General features: G+C 41.4%; 1 protein-coding gene across 1 annotated transcript in view; it reads left to right on the forward strand.

The window, feature by feature from the left end:
* Positions 1-13,682, forward strand: part of TSPAN2 (tetraspanin 2) — a 232,753-nt gene that overhangs the window by 90,479 nt on the left and 128,592 nt on the right. The window contains exon 2 of the mRNA XM_077481633.1: positions 6,543-6,648. Within this exon, the coding sequence (XP_077337759.1) occupies positions 6,543-6,648 (106 nt within the window). The remainder of the gene's footprint in view (positions 1-6,542; positions 6,649-13,682) is intronic.

Raw genomic sequence — 13,682 nt, forward strand, 5'->3', positions numbered from 1 at the left:
CAGTTTAGAGAGGGGCAGGTTACACAGCCCATGCACTGTGCTGTTTAATCTGCTTTAAGTGAACATGATCTCTATTTTGGGGGGGGGGGGGGGTTAACAAACACTTTAAAGAAACAATACAAACATTTAAAAAATAAAGTTTAAGAAAACGTGGGTACCAGCCTGTATAAAAACCTTTATTACCAAGCCATTTTTTCAGTTTTTATTGCTTGTTGTCATGTAAAACTGTACCCAAATTAATTTTATATATATTTGTGAAACAGGTAGAGCTTTATTTTGGTGGTATTTAATAACCACTGTTTTTTATTTTTACAATATAAAGGAAAAAAAGACCAACAACTTGGGAATGCTAGTATTCGCCTTTCATTGCTTTACCTTTGAAAAAAGGATCCCACAATCACTGGTGGTCAGTGGCACTTTAACGTCCTCCACCATCGCCAATAAAAAAAATATCCCCTCTGATTAGATATAGTGAACTGCCCTATCTTTCCTTACAGCCCATTAAGATCTTTTTGCCTTTAGATGGGGGAACCCCTAACTGAATAAAACATGTATATAACATAATTACTATAAAAGGTCCAAATTTCTCTTATATCTACAAGACCGATGGCATTTTCAGAACGTTCTGCCGTTTTCAAATAAGATATTATGGGGTTGATTTACTAAAGGCAAATAGACTGTACACTTTGCAATGTGCAGTTGCACACTGCAAGAGCAGTTGCTCCAGAGCTTATTAAATGAAATGATTTCCATCATCCAATCACAAGCAGGTAAAAATGCTGTTTTTTTTTCCTTGCACATGATAGGGTAGCGAAGGTTTACCTAAGCTCTGAAGCACTTACAGAGCACAGCTGCAAAGTGCAGGTCTATTTGCCTTTAGTAAATCAACCCCTATATTCCTTCCCTCATAAAGTTGTACCATAGCCCTTGCTTGCAGGACCCCAGGCTTGATTTCCCAACTCTACATACAAATGGCAACCACCTCAACCTATAACTGGCCTTTGCAGCAAAGCTGTACTAATGAGCACTGATTAGGCTGCACTGATGGGCACAAATAGGCTGCACTGATGGGCGCTTATATTCTTTATGTTAATATCGTATTTAATATTTATTTTTGGAAATTAATTCTGCATAAAAATGTAACAGTGTAATTTCATGAGATAATTTATGAGGGTGTGTGCTTAGAGGGTAGGGGTTATAACCAGATTAGAAATTGCTAATCAGACAATAGAAGCTTGATCCTTCTATTAAGCTTTTGCATCAGGTTTCTCAAACCTTTGCATGCCTGCCCTTTATATGATGTCCAAGCCCCTCCCCTTTATGACATTGTTGAAAAGGGGCAGAGCATGGGTGACTGTAAAATGATGCCCCCCCTGAAAAAAATTCTGTGGACACCCATGACTGAGCATGTGTTATATAGGCAAGCAAACTAGGAGGTGGGTACTACAGTCCTAACACATTAAATTCTGAGAGCCTCCAAAGTTGAAGCAATAGAACAATGGCAGCAAAGGTATCCCATGCATCCCCCTGTTAAAGGTCAGTTATAGGTTGGGGTGGTTGCCATTTTTTTGTACTGTTGGTGAATTGGTGAGGGGACACACTGGATACCTTCACTGCCATTGTGCTATTGCTGGGTGCCCAGTGTGTTTCTATACCTTTAAGGAAGGGTAGGCTTCCTCCAGGCATAGCTGCCCTCCCTTAACCACTTCCCAACCATGCTAAAGTCAAATGATGACTACAGTGTGTGCGTCCAGTCCTGGGAGGACGTCGTATCATGTCCTCCCAGAACCGCGCCCACTGTGGCTCGCACCCGGGTGTTCTGTGTTCGCTGTGTGCTTCAGACACAGCTGATCACAGATCGGGGTAAAGAGCCAATCACAGAGGCACTTTACCACATGATCAGGTGTTTCCAATCACAGCTCATCACAATGTAAACACACTTGCTGGTTATCGCCATTCCTTTGCTCCTGCTGGGAGCCTGAGGAGAGGAGAGAGCCAGTAACCAGCTAGTGTGAAAGGGGACATCAGCACTGATAATCAGGGCACTGATCATTAGTGTCCTGATCATCAGTGCAGCCCCAACAGTGTCCATTAGAGTCCATCAGCAATGCCAACCAGTGCCCATCAGTGCTGCTAATCAGTGCTGCCAATTAATTCTGCTAGTCCAGTGGTTCTCAACTCCTGTCCTCAGGACCCACTAAGAGGCCAAGTTTGCAAGATAACTGAAATACATCGCAGGCGATATTATTATACACGATTTAGTCTGATATAATTTGCTGCTCAGTGATTGCAGTATTATAGTCTGTATTTTCCCAAGGTAATACTTAAAATCTGGCCTGTTAGTGGGTCCTGAGGACTGGAGTTGAGAACCACTGTGCTAATCAGTGCCTCCTTATCAGTTCCGCCTATCAGTGCCACCTATTAGTACCCATCAGTGCTGCCTATCAGTGCTACATATTATTGCAGCCTCATCAGTGTCTCCTTATTAGTGCAGCCTATCAGTGCCACCTATTAGTACCCATCAGTGCAGCCCATCTGTGCCACCTATTAGTGCCATATATCAGTGCAGCCTCATCAGTGTCTCCTTTTCAGTGCAGCCTATCAGTGCCCATGAGTGCCGCCTTATCATTGCTCATCAGTGCAGCCTATCAGTGCCATCAGTGCAGCCTCATCAGCACACATCAGTGAACTTGAAAAATTACCTGTTTGTAAAATTTTATAACAGAAACTAAGAAAAACTGTTTTTTATTTTTTCAAAATGTTTATTTTTTATTTTTTCATTTATTTAGCAAAAAATAAAGAACTCAGTGGGGATTAAATACCACCAAAAGAAAGCTATATTTGTGTGAAAAAAATGATAAAACTGTTATATTAGCACAGTGCTGCATAATATTATTAATAATAATACATCTTATTTATAGACGCCTTCCCAAAGTCACCTTAAAAATATAACAACAAAGCAACAAAAAAAATGTATTAATTAAAATACATTACATAACCATTCAATTACAAAATCAAATCATTGAAGTCAGACAGAGTATGCAAGTTTAAAAAGATGAGTTTTGAGATGTGATGGTTGAGATTTGAGTTTGATGAATTGAGTATGGCCAGAGAGATGAGATTTAAACCAGTTCAGGGGTGTGTCAGTGAATCCAATGGAGGCTAATCTGTCAAGGAGGATGTTGTGAGAAATGGTATCAAAGGCTGCACTATCATGGAGGATGAGGATAGTTATGAGACCAGAGTCAGCTGCCATGAGGAGATCATTTGTGATTTTTACCAAGGCAGTTTCACTGCTATGTAGGGGACAGAAAACAGACTGAAATAGATCAAATAGGTAAGAGTCAGAGAGGTAAGCATAGACCCAAGAAGCAACAGTTTTTTCAAGGAATTTAGCCAGAAAGGAAAGGTTGGGGATGGGCGAAAGATTACTGAAGTCACTGGGGTCTGCCCCTGATAGAAGAATGTAAGATATCAGTTAATAAAGAGGACAGGGAGGTAGGGGCGTTGCTAGGTCTGCAAAAGATCTGGGGCTTGAGCCCAAAACAGTGGTCGTCAACCTTTTTGCGGGGGGGGGGGGGGGGGGGCACTTCAATCATCATGGCACCATGTTTGTTATGGTGTCAGGGTGATTGAAGTGCATTATTTCTATTGTTACATTAAATGACTCACAGCTGGGTGGTGGGTAGAGGCAGAGCCATGGCAGCAGCCGCCGCTGACACCAGCAATGATAAGGTTACAGTTTGGAGGCCCGCTGCTAACAAAACTACAGTTAAAGTTACTTCTCAGCCAGCACAAACTTTCACAAATGAGAAAGGAATTTTTTTGTTTAAATAAAAAAATATTTTAAAAATATTTTATTTATTATAAAAAAAACAAATACATACAATAAATCGATTAAATATAATTGAATTTATGACAATTAATTAGATAAAGAAATAACAAAATAAATAAAATTAAATCAGATTGAATTAAATTAAATCAAATTGTGTAAAAAAGGCATTTGTCACTGCAAACAGTCAACCCAGTGTGTCCCAGAGAGGCCACAAGCAATTCGCTGCAGCATATACTGAGCTTTTACAGGAACTGCAAGCAGAAAGAGCAAGGTAGCCAAAATTCAAATAAATAAAAAAAATACATAAAAAAAAAGAAATAAAAAAAAAGAAGAAGAAGAGAATTCACTTTATTAAAAACAATGATAGATAATCCAATATCATATTTAGGTTGCTCCTTATGTGTATGCAGAACTTAGGATCCCCAGATGGATGGCTCAGCAGGTCTCCTGGCCATTGAGACAGAGAGCCACAGTGCATACACCAGGGATGCCAGGGGAATCTGAGTGTGTGTGAGATACCCGTAAGGTCAGCATCAGGAGCCACCAGATCCTGCCTATCCACAAAGGGCTCCACTGAAGAATAGACTGAAGAAACCATCAGGGAGGATCACAAGCAGCCATCACAGGACACGGGGGTTGCCATTGCCGGGAGACTGTTTATGTGAGGAAAGCTCTGCTAATGGATGTGACACGTCAGTTCCGAGTAAGGGCAAGAGAGCGGTGATGTGGGGGGGCGGAGAGAGATGATGTCATCTCTGCTTGTGCGCTCGCTCGCTTCTCTCATAGGCCTGCCTGGCTCTCTCATGCAGCCCGCCCGCCATATGCATGGCCAGGCTGCAGAGAGCCCTCTAGTGAGGCAGGGACCCCTGGGGCAAGAGACTCAGGGCTACGGGCCCCAGATTCGGGGCTATAACCCCTAATAGTCACCTACTAACGACGCCACTGCAAAGAGGGTAGACAGGCTGAAACCAGAACAGTGGGGAGAGGATCTAACTGACAGGTATAAGGCCTTGCTTTCTGAATAAGGTTAGTTATTTCAGCAATAAAGGGAAGTTTGAGAAGGAACAAGAGAGAGGCACAGAATGAGCTGGAAAAAACAGGCAGTGGGTTGGAAAGGGGGGTTCAGAATCAGTTGGTGAATCTCACGACTGCGCAATTGTGATTCAAAGTGTGACAGCACTGAAAGCTGAACATTGGCCTGGGCAGGAAGGGAGTAAAAGTGCCCAGAAGGCAAGTGGTTAATCTATTCATTATTATATATGTGCTCCAACTTGCATATATTTGCAAATGTGTGCAAACTAAACCCCTGGTTTTAACGTGAACTGTTAGATAGAACAATTCGGTTTGTTGCAGACTGGTTGGTAAGTTAGCTGGAAAATTGTTTTTGTTGTTTTTTGATTTTCCAACTCTACTACACATTAAACTCCTCCTCCAGTTCCACCAAACTTCCCTACATGGTGAATTGCGTATCTGACTTTGGGAAAACCTTTGATCTCCCAGAATGAAACACAACTTCTTAACCCAGAACTTCCATAGGTGCTCTTTTTGTGGTACATGGTTCTAACACATATTATCAAATTTGCACATGGGGCTTCCCAAAATAGTTTTAAAGGTAGCACACCTGGTTCCCATCTACATATCTGTTGGTATTTATAGTTCCGAGACTTTAAACACACAGGGTCAGTCCTGGCCATCTCTTTGCCCAGGAACTCCTTGGAAACCTTATTACACAGACCTTTACCCAAAAACCCCGCCCATTTGGATTGACCATCATAACCTATCCCGTATGGACTTCTATCTGCCACATGGATGATTCCCAAAACACGTGATGTGAAAAAGAAACATCTCACAATCAGTGGTGGTCAGTGGAACTTTGAACCTGACAAAAAACAATACAGTCATTGGTGGTCAGTGGCACTTTGCTCTATTCTCTATTGTAAATGGGTTGAAAGGTGGTAAACACTAGCAGTGTTTTTTTTTTTTTTGCAAATATAAGTTTATTTATGAAGGCTGTGCCCAACATGGGCATGTGTAAAACAATAGACACACAATTTTGAAAACATAAGGGGAAACATGGGAAATACAATGTAGGTTCGTCATATATATGGAAGGAGAGGCAGACATGTTATACATCCCATACTCAACACGGATCAGGTGGATAAGTCAGCTACACTAGCAGTGTTTACAGTAGTGATCATTGTGATTAGTTCACAGTGATCACAAGGTAGATAGCCCACAGATTGGATCCATACATTGTGACTATGATCTGAGCTGTCCAATGATAGCTCGATCACAGCTATTTTTGGCTGTACTGCTCCCCATATGTGTTCTCTGCAGCACCGTCAATAAACATTGCTCTAGTCTAGAAAATGGCATCTACCTCTTTTTTTTTTTTTTTTTTTTTTACAGCACGGCAGTATTGAGGTGGTTAATCAAACATATACACAGTGTTTTATTTAAACATAGTACTAAATACAAATTTGTTGCTTGCATGGTTTATTTGTTACAGATCTGATCATTTTAAAAAATAACAACAGATCGTTTTTAAAACTTGGTTTTTGGGCCTTTCTTATTTAACCGTTTATTATGAACTTGAACATTGTAAGTTCATTTAGCTTTACACTTTGAATTAAAGATGTAATTAAAGCTTTGGTTTTATAGACTGAAATGCTTATTTTATTTACTGACATTTCTGTCTTATTTTCAGCTGGCAGGATCTGCAATAGTAGCTGTTGGCTTGTGGCTTCTATTTACTGGGAACATTAAAGAACTAAGTGAGGGCGATGAAGAGGTGTATGTATTCTTTTTTGTTGGTAAGTGGAACATAATTGTATTTTAACATCTTACCATCTGTTACATTGTGTTATATTGTACATTTTCCTATTGTTTTTACATTATGAGATGCAAGATAATCACAGCCATTAAATAGCAGTAAGAATTTTGCCACTGATCAGGCAGTTAAACATACTCTGGGGGAATCTAGGATGGAAAAGGACCCGGGGGTCCTAGTAGATGATAGGCTCAGCAATTGCATGCTTGCTAGACTGATACCCTTTATCTACCTTATGGTAGGCTCTCTCCTTTGTTGATGTAACTTATGGTTTGTCATCTTCCATTTACATGATGGTGTAATGTATTTGGTGATCATTTGCTGTATCGTCTCTAAACTTAGTCTAATAAAATGTTTATGGTCAAAATTTAAAAAAAAGAAAGTCATATTGGTGCATAATGAAAACCCATGGTTTTGTGTAACTAAAAGTTAGGCTTGATCCACCTGCTGGCTTGTATACAATTTTTGATACATTTTTAGGCATTTTGCATTGTTAGGTATTTTGCCAAGGCACCACTGAAGAAACCTCAAGGCATCCTGGTTGAAAAAGGTTGATCTAGACATCCAGTCTACAGTGACCTCCGGAGTTAGAAAAAAGTGCGCCTTTCGCAAATAGGCTCAAACTGTCCAGATGAACTAATTTCCATTGATAACTATTTTGTCTTATGCCGCGTACACGCGATCGGAATTCCGGACAGAAAAAGACCGATGAGAGCTTTTCATCGGAAAATGCTCCATCGGAATTTAGCTGTCCGAATTCCCGACAGCCAAAAATTGATAACATGTTCTCAATTTTCCAGACGGAAAAACTTTCTATCGGTAATTACGATCATGTGTATGCAATTCCGACACGCCAAAAATCACGCAAGCTCAGATTCAACTACGAGACAGAAGCTATTGGCTACTGGCTGTTGAACTTCCTTTTTCTAGTCCCGTCATACGTGTTGTACGTCACCGCGTTATAAACAAACGTAATTTGGTGTGACCGTGTGTAGGCAAGACAGCTTGAGCCGAATTCCGTCGGAATTACCATCAGAGCTTTTTCCGACGAGAATTCCGATCGTGTGTACGCGTCATAACAGTTTGATCCTACATATATATTTTTATTGTAGAGTGATAATATTTACATGTACTAAAATGTTATGATTTGAAAGATTGGATTGCAATAGCCTGTTAGACCAGTAAGATGTTATGATGAACAAAGAAAGGAGGGATGTTCCAGACTTGGCCAATGGAGGAATTGTCAGCACACTTGTTATTTCCACCTGCAATGCTGTTAATGACATTAGCAGAGTTTGGCTCGTAGGCCACTTTTTGTAAACAGTGAAATGAAGGCGGCGGAAACACTTTCATGAAGTAGAGCAGCTTTGTTATTGTGCTTGAATCTGCATGCTCAGTATTTTTCAGTTTGTTGTTCCAGTAATATCTTTAGATTGCTCCACTATGATCAGCGTTGTCAGAAAAGATTCATTCAAGGCAGAAAAGAGGATGGAGACTGGCGCTGATCTGACAAATCCCAGAGATATAGTTGTTTCCACTTTCCCCTATTTATCACAATGGTTTTCACCCATTTTTAAACAAAATCCTATAGCATCAAACAAGAATTGCCTAAAATATGTTGTTTATTGGGAAAGTGCTTTACTGTACAGTTCATCCTATCTATCAGTCACTGAGTCTAGGCTCACATCTATGCAGTTGCGCTTAATGCGTTTTTTCAGCGCATTTTTAAATCTGTGTTTCTGATGCATTTTGGCATGCCCTTTTCCTGCATTTTAAATTATTTTTTTTTTGTTTGGATTTTTGGCTTATGGAGAGTGCTGAACCTGAATGAATGAGGCTTGAACCAGATAATGGTTTTAATAGTGTGCAAAGTAAAAAAATGAGGGAATGTTGGGAAAATTTCAGAGGGAATCTACATTCAGTGTGACGTCACCACCCAGTACGTGCTGTGGCAGTGATGGAAAAATGGGGCCTAGCCACCAGATGAAGTCACTGGGTGGCCCCACCCCTTACCTATTTAAGAACTGTCAAATGGAGGAGTGGACAGTCAGCAGTTAATCTTCGACGTGTGCAGAGTTTTTTTTTTTTGGTCTGGCATAGTTGACGATGGAGCTACATCGTGCGCCATTATTTTTGGATTTTTAATAAAGGAATAGTCAAAAAGTGACACTTCTTTTGGGGAATAAGTAGGGGTACAGTGTACTGTATACTCATTCACATGGGGCGGGGCAGGATCTGGGCACCTCCTTGTTAAAGGGGGCTTCCAGATTCTGTTAATCCCCCTGCCCGCAGACCCCCACAACCACAACCCAAGATTGTGGGGATAAGGCCCTTGTCCGCATCAACATGGGGACAAGGTGCTCTGGGGCAGGGCACCCCACATGTTTAGGGCATGCGGACTGGTATGGTTTGGGGGGGGGGCGTTCGCTAGTCCCCTCCGTTTTCTGACCTGCCAGGCTGCATGCTTGTGTAAGGGTCTGGTATAGATTTTGAGGGGGACCCCATACCGTTTTTTTCCCAAAATTTTTTGCCGACAATTCTTTTTTTTTTTTACATTCAGCTATCAGCAGAGAATCCCGCTGACAGCTGATGACTCATCGGTTGTTAAGGATGCAGCAGTTGGCTTCCTGGCCTGCACCTTAGCAACCAGCTAGGGTGAATGTAGACTTGGCCTAAACTTTTCCCAACATTCCTCCAATTCTTTTACTTTGCACAATATTCAAATCATTACCTGGTTTAGGCCTCATTCACTTGGGTTGAGCACTCTCCATTAAGTGAAAAATTCAAAACAAAATAACAAAAAAAAGCACATTCTCTACTTTAAGGCCTCATTCACATGGGTGATGATGCCTCTGTATCATGAATAGGCCTCTCTTCCAGGTGCTGTGTGCAGGCAGCCTGTATTAGGATACAGCAGCTGTACAGTGGCTGTACAGACATAGCCGCTAGTTTAATTTGACATAGGAAACAGTTGCTGGTGAGGTGGTGTAAAATCCCTCGTTACATGGTGGTCAGTGCAAATTCCCCATCACATTGGTGGTCATTGTAAATTCCCCATTACGTTAGAAGAATCCCACACTATATACTTGCCAAAGATTTCCAACTTTGCTCTACATTATGCAGAATTTGCCACAGTGCACTGCCTCCTAATTATTCCCATCCCCCTACCACTGTTACTAATCTCGTCAACCCCAGGGCATTGCCACTGATCACACCCGCTTTCCCCTCTCTCTCAGCATTGTCACTGATCCCAGGAGTCCTGGGATTCCTAGGCGTTTTCTGTCTATTGATTGGTCCCCTCACCAGTCCATGGTGTCCAGGCAGTGAGGAGATGATGTACTGTAACCTTTATCAACCAATCAGTGAGCAGTAATGCTGTGCAGTAACCTCTAGGAACCAATCAGTCAGCATTATTAATGTGAAGTAACCTCTAGCAACCAATTAGTGAGTGGTATAGATGTCCAGTAACCTCTAACAATCAATCAGTGAGCAGTATTAATGTACAGTAATCTCTAGCAACCAATCAACAAGCAGAAATCATGTGCTGTAACCTCTAGAAAATAAAAAGTGAGCCATAATGTGTGATGTAACCTCTAGCAGCCAGTCAGTGAGCAGTAATGATACACTGTAACCTCTGGCAACCAATCACAATCACTGCCTGATCTGATTTAGTAAACTGATTTTGAGTCTCACTGCTATTTATTGTATGTCTCAAAGCATGTGGAGAGTGAAATTGCATGGAAGAGGGGGCCCAAGAAAATGTTTGCCCAGGGTCCTGTCAATATTAAAGAAGATGGCCCTGCATAGTAGTGTAACATAACACAGTAATCAAATCAGGTGAGATGCTTACATAAGAGGCTGTCACTGTCAGAAGGATTAAATATGTATTGGATCTTACCACAACCGTAGAACAGTCTCCAGATAAAGGAATTGCAGAAATCGGGATCGGAGAGTGGGTCTCCTGCTACCAAAACACGTGTATCCTTAATTTGTTTCACTATGTGTAGCTGCTTCCTTGGGCTGGCCATAGATGGAGTAAATTCACTCAAAGAAATTTGCTTGATTGTAAACGATCAGCATTCAGCCTGCCCATACATGGTTTGCATAAGAAGCATTTAGAAGCTTGTGTCATATGTGAATTCCATTAAACCCATATCAAATAGGTAGACTATCATGTTCTCCACCTACTTCCTCTATTTTGGAAAAAATTGAAATCACTAAATTGGAAGTCATGTAGACCATATCTGCCCAGCTAGAATGCAATTCCAGACCTAATTATCTGGTTCCAATTACATTTGTGCCTAATTAACCAGTAGACAAGCCATACAATATTAGGCTCGGTTCACACTGCCAGGACTTGGGTGCTGACTTGTGAGACCCCAAGTCACGTGACATGTGAAATCCCATTTTATTCAATGAGAGATGTCTTAATTAGCACTACTGAAGTAGCTCGGATTTTAGGAAAGATTTCTGTACTACTTCAAGGTGACTTCTATCCGACTTGTGCCCATAGACTTTAATGGATGTTGCCTCCAAGTCAGATCCTCATCTTTATTGATGTGATTTGTATCTGACATTACAGGAAGATTACACAGGTATTCCCTGAAGTTGCTTGAATTGGTCCTCCACATTGTGTGTACTTCCGGTACAGGAAAGCCATTTCATAATGGGGGTATATAGCATTCTTTATGAATGGAAAGCACATAAAACAGGCACTTGACATTCATTTAATGTGGCATGTACTGTATATACTTGAGTATAAGCCGAGTTTTTCAGCACATTTTTTTGTGCTGAAAAAACCCCCTTGGCTTATATTGAGTCACTGTGTCCATCTGCAGCCTCATGCGCCTGATCTCCTGGCAATGTGACACACAGTCTAGTCGGCGGCCATGCAGTGTAACAAAGCCCCGCCTTCTTCATGTCCTTGTCCGTGATAGAGCACTGACTCACTACTGGGAAAATGAATCAGTGTTCTGTCACGGACTAGGAAAAAGTGGGGCTTTGTTACATTGCACTGCTGCCGACTAGACTGCATGTCATAGCGCCGGGAGATCGGGTACATGTGGCTGCAGATGGGCACAGTGAGGCATGCAGATGGCACAGTGAGGCATGAAGATGGCACAGTGGGGCATAAAGATGGCACAGTGAGGCTCCAGATGGGCATTGTTGACCCTCTTTTCCACATACAGTAGCTGCTGCATTTCCCACCCTAGGCTTATACTTGAGTCAATAAGTTTTCCCAGTTTTTGGAGTAAAATTGGGTGCCTCTGCTTATGTTCGGGTCGGCTTATACTCAAGTATATACGGTAATTAAACACACATAAGAGACAGCATGCAGGACATTTTTCTAAAAGGTTTTAAATGTAAAAGCATTACAGTCACTTGGCCCCATTGACTTATTAAGTAATGTATATGGTAATTATCCTTTTGCAACAAAATAGATTTACATAAAAGAGTGAACAAAGCCTTAATCGGGTCACCTAGGAGGTCTAGAATCATGTTTATGGCAACCAGAACTTGGTGATCTGTTTATTTCTCCAGCCTAGTTCCCTCCCCTGTAGCATTTATTATGTGCTCAGTCATTTTCAGTCTGACAAAGTAGCTAACAAGCATCTGAAGACTGCATTCATTGTCACGACCTTTAGGTTTGGTTGGGCTTTCCCTTCTCAGACTGAGTGGGTGACAGAACTGATGCAGGAAAGATGAGATAGTGTATCACCAACATAGGACTTGTTGGACTCTATAGTAAGTGGATGGAAATAGCTTATAGTAAGCGTATGACAGTGCTTCCTGCAGCAACCCGTAATCTTCTAGCTCCCCTTTGCTGTTTGAAGTTGTATATATAAATAGACAGTTTTTTCAGAGATCCTACATAACCTTGCAGATGAGGAATTCTCTGTTCTAATGCCGCGTACACATGACTGTTTTTTCCGTCAGAATAAACTCTGACAGTTTTTCCCCTGAAACTGACTTGCCTACACACAATCACACCGAAGTCTGATCGTTTAGAACATGATGAAGTACAACATGTACGAAGTTCAATAGCCAGTAGCTGCCCTTGCGTCGTTTTTGGTCCGTCAGTACAGCCTACAGATGAACGTTTTTTCCGATAGGAATTGATTCTGTCGGAAAGATTTAAAACATGTTCTATTTCTAGGTCCGTCAGAATTTTCGGAAAAAAAGTCAGCTGACCATTGATTGTGCTCCTGCCCATTGATTACAATGGGCAGGGGAACTTTAGGAGCAGTGTATACACTCAAAGCTAAAGCTCCTCAAAGAAGCTGCTTGCAGGACTTTTTTTTTAAGTCCTGCCAGCGCAGCGCCCCAGTGTGAAAGCACTCGGGATTTTACACTGGGATTGCAGATGAGGCATTTTTCAGGTGCTTTACATGCGATATTTTTAGCTCTAGATCGCCTGAATAACGCCTTCATTGTGAAAGGGGTCTAAATGTTAGCATAAAAACTGTTAGGTCTACCTGCTATATATGGTCAGCTGATACATCTGCAGAGAGAACATAGTAAATACTACCAGCTGTCAGCAGGAGATTGTTTCACAGAAACCAGCTGACCTATTTCTCTTGTGACCTTGGCACAGCAAGTATAGTTAATTTTTTATTCTCTCCTTTTGAAAAGCAAAATATAAATTTAAAGTTGAGCTTCAGGCATGCTATAACATAAAATTAAGATGTGCAAAAACATCATTACGGCATTTTAAAACGTTTTTTTTTTCCTCTCTGTACATTGAGCAGTCTTTCTGGGTTCTCTTCTGGCTTCTGGGTGAAATTTAGTAGTACATGCCATTGGAAACGATGCTTCTGGTGTATAGTTACAGTATGCCTCTCATCATTGACAGCCTGCAATACCAATCAAGGAAAAAGGTTGTGATTTTTGGTTATTCTTCCCAGCTGCTTCAACCACCACTATGCTTCCCACCCTAGTGCCACCAATGAACATGTCACACGGTCAGATCCTTTCTCGGGCGAACCGGTGGAAACGGTAAGCCCAAGAAACACACGG

This window comes from Lithobates pipiens, unplaced genomic scaffold, assembly GCF_037356315.1.
Source record: "Lithobates pipiens isolate NorthernLeopardFrog02 unplaced genomic scaffold, aLitPip1_a1.2 Scaffold_16, whole genome shotgun sequence".
Classification (NCBI taxonomy): Eukaryota; Metazoa; Chordata; class Amphibia; order Anura; family Ranidae; genus Lithobates; species Lithobates pipiens.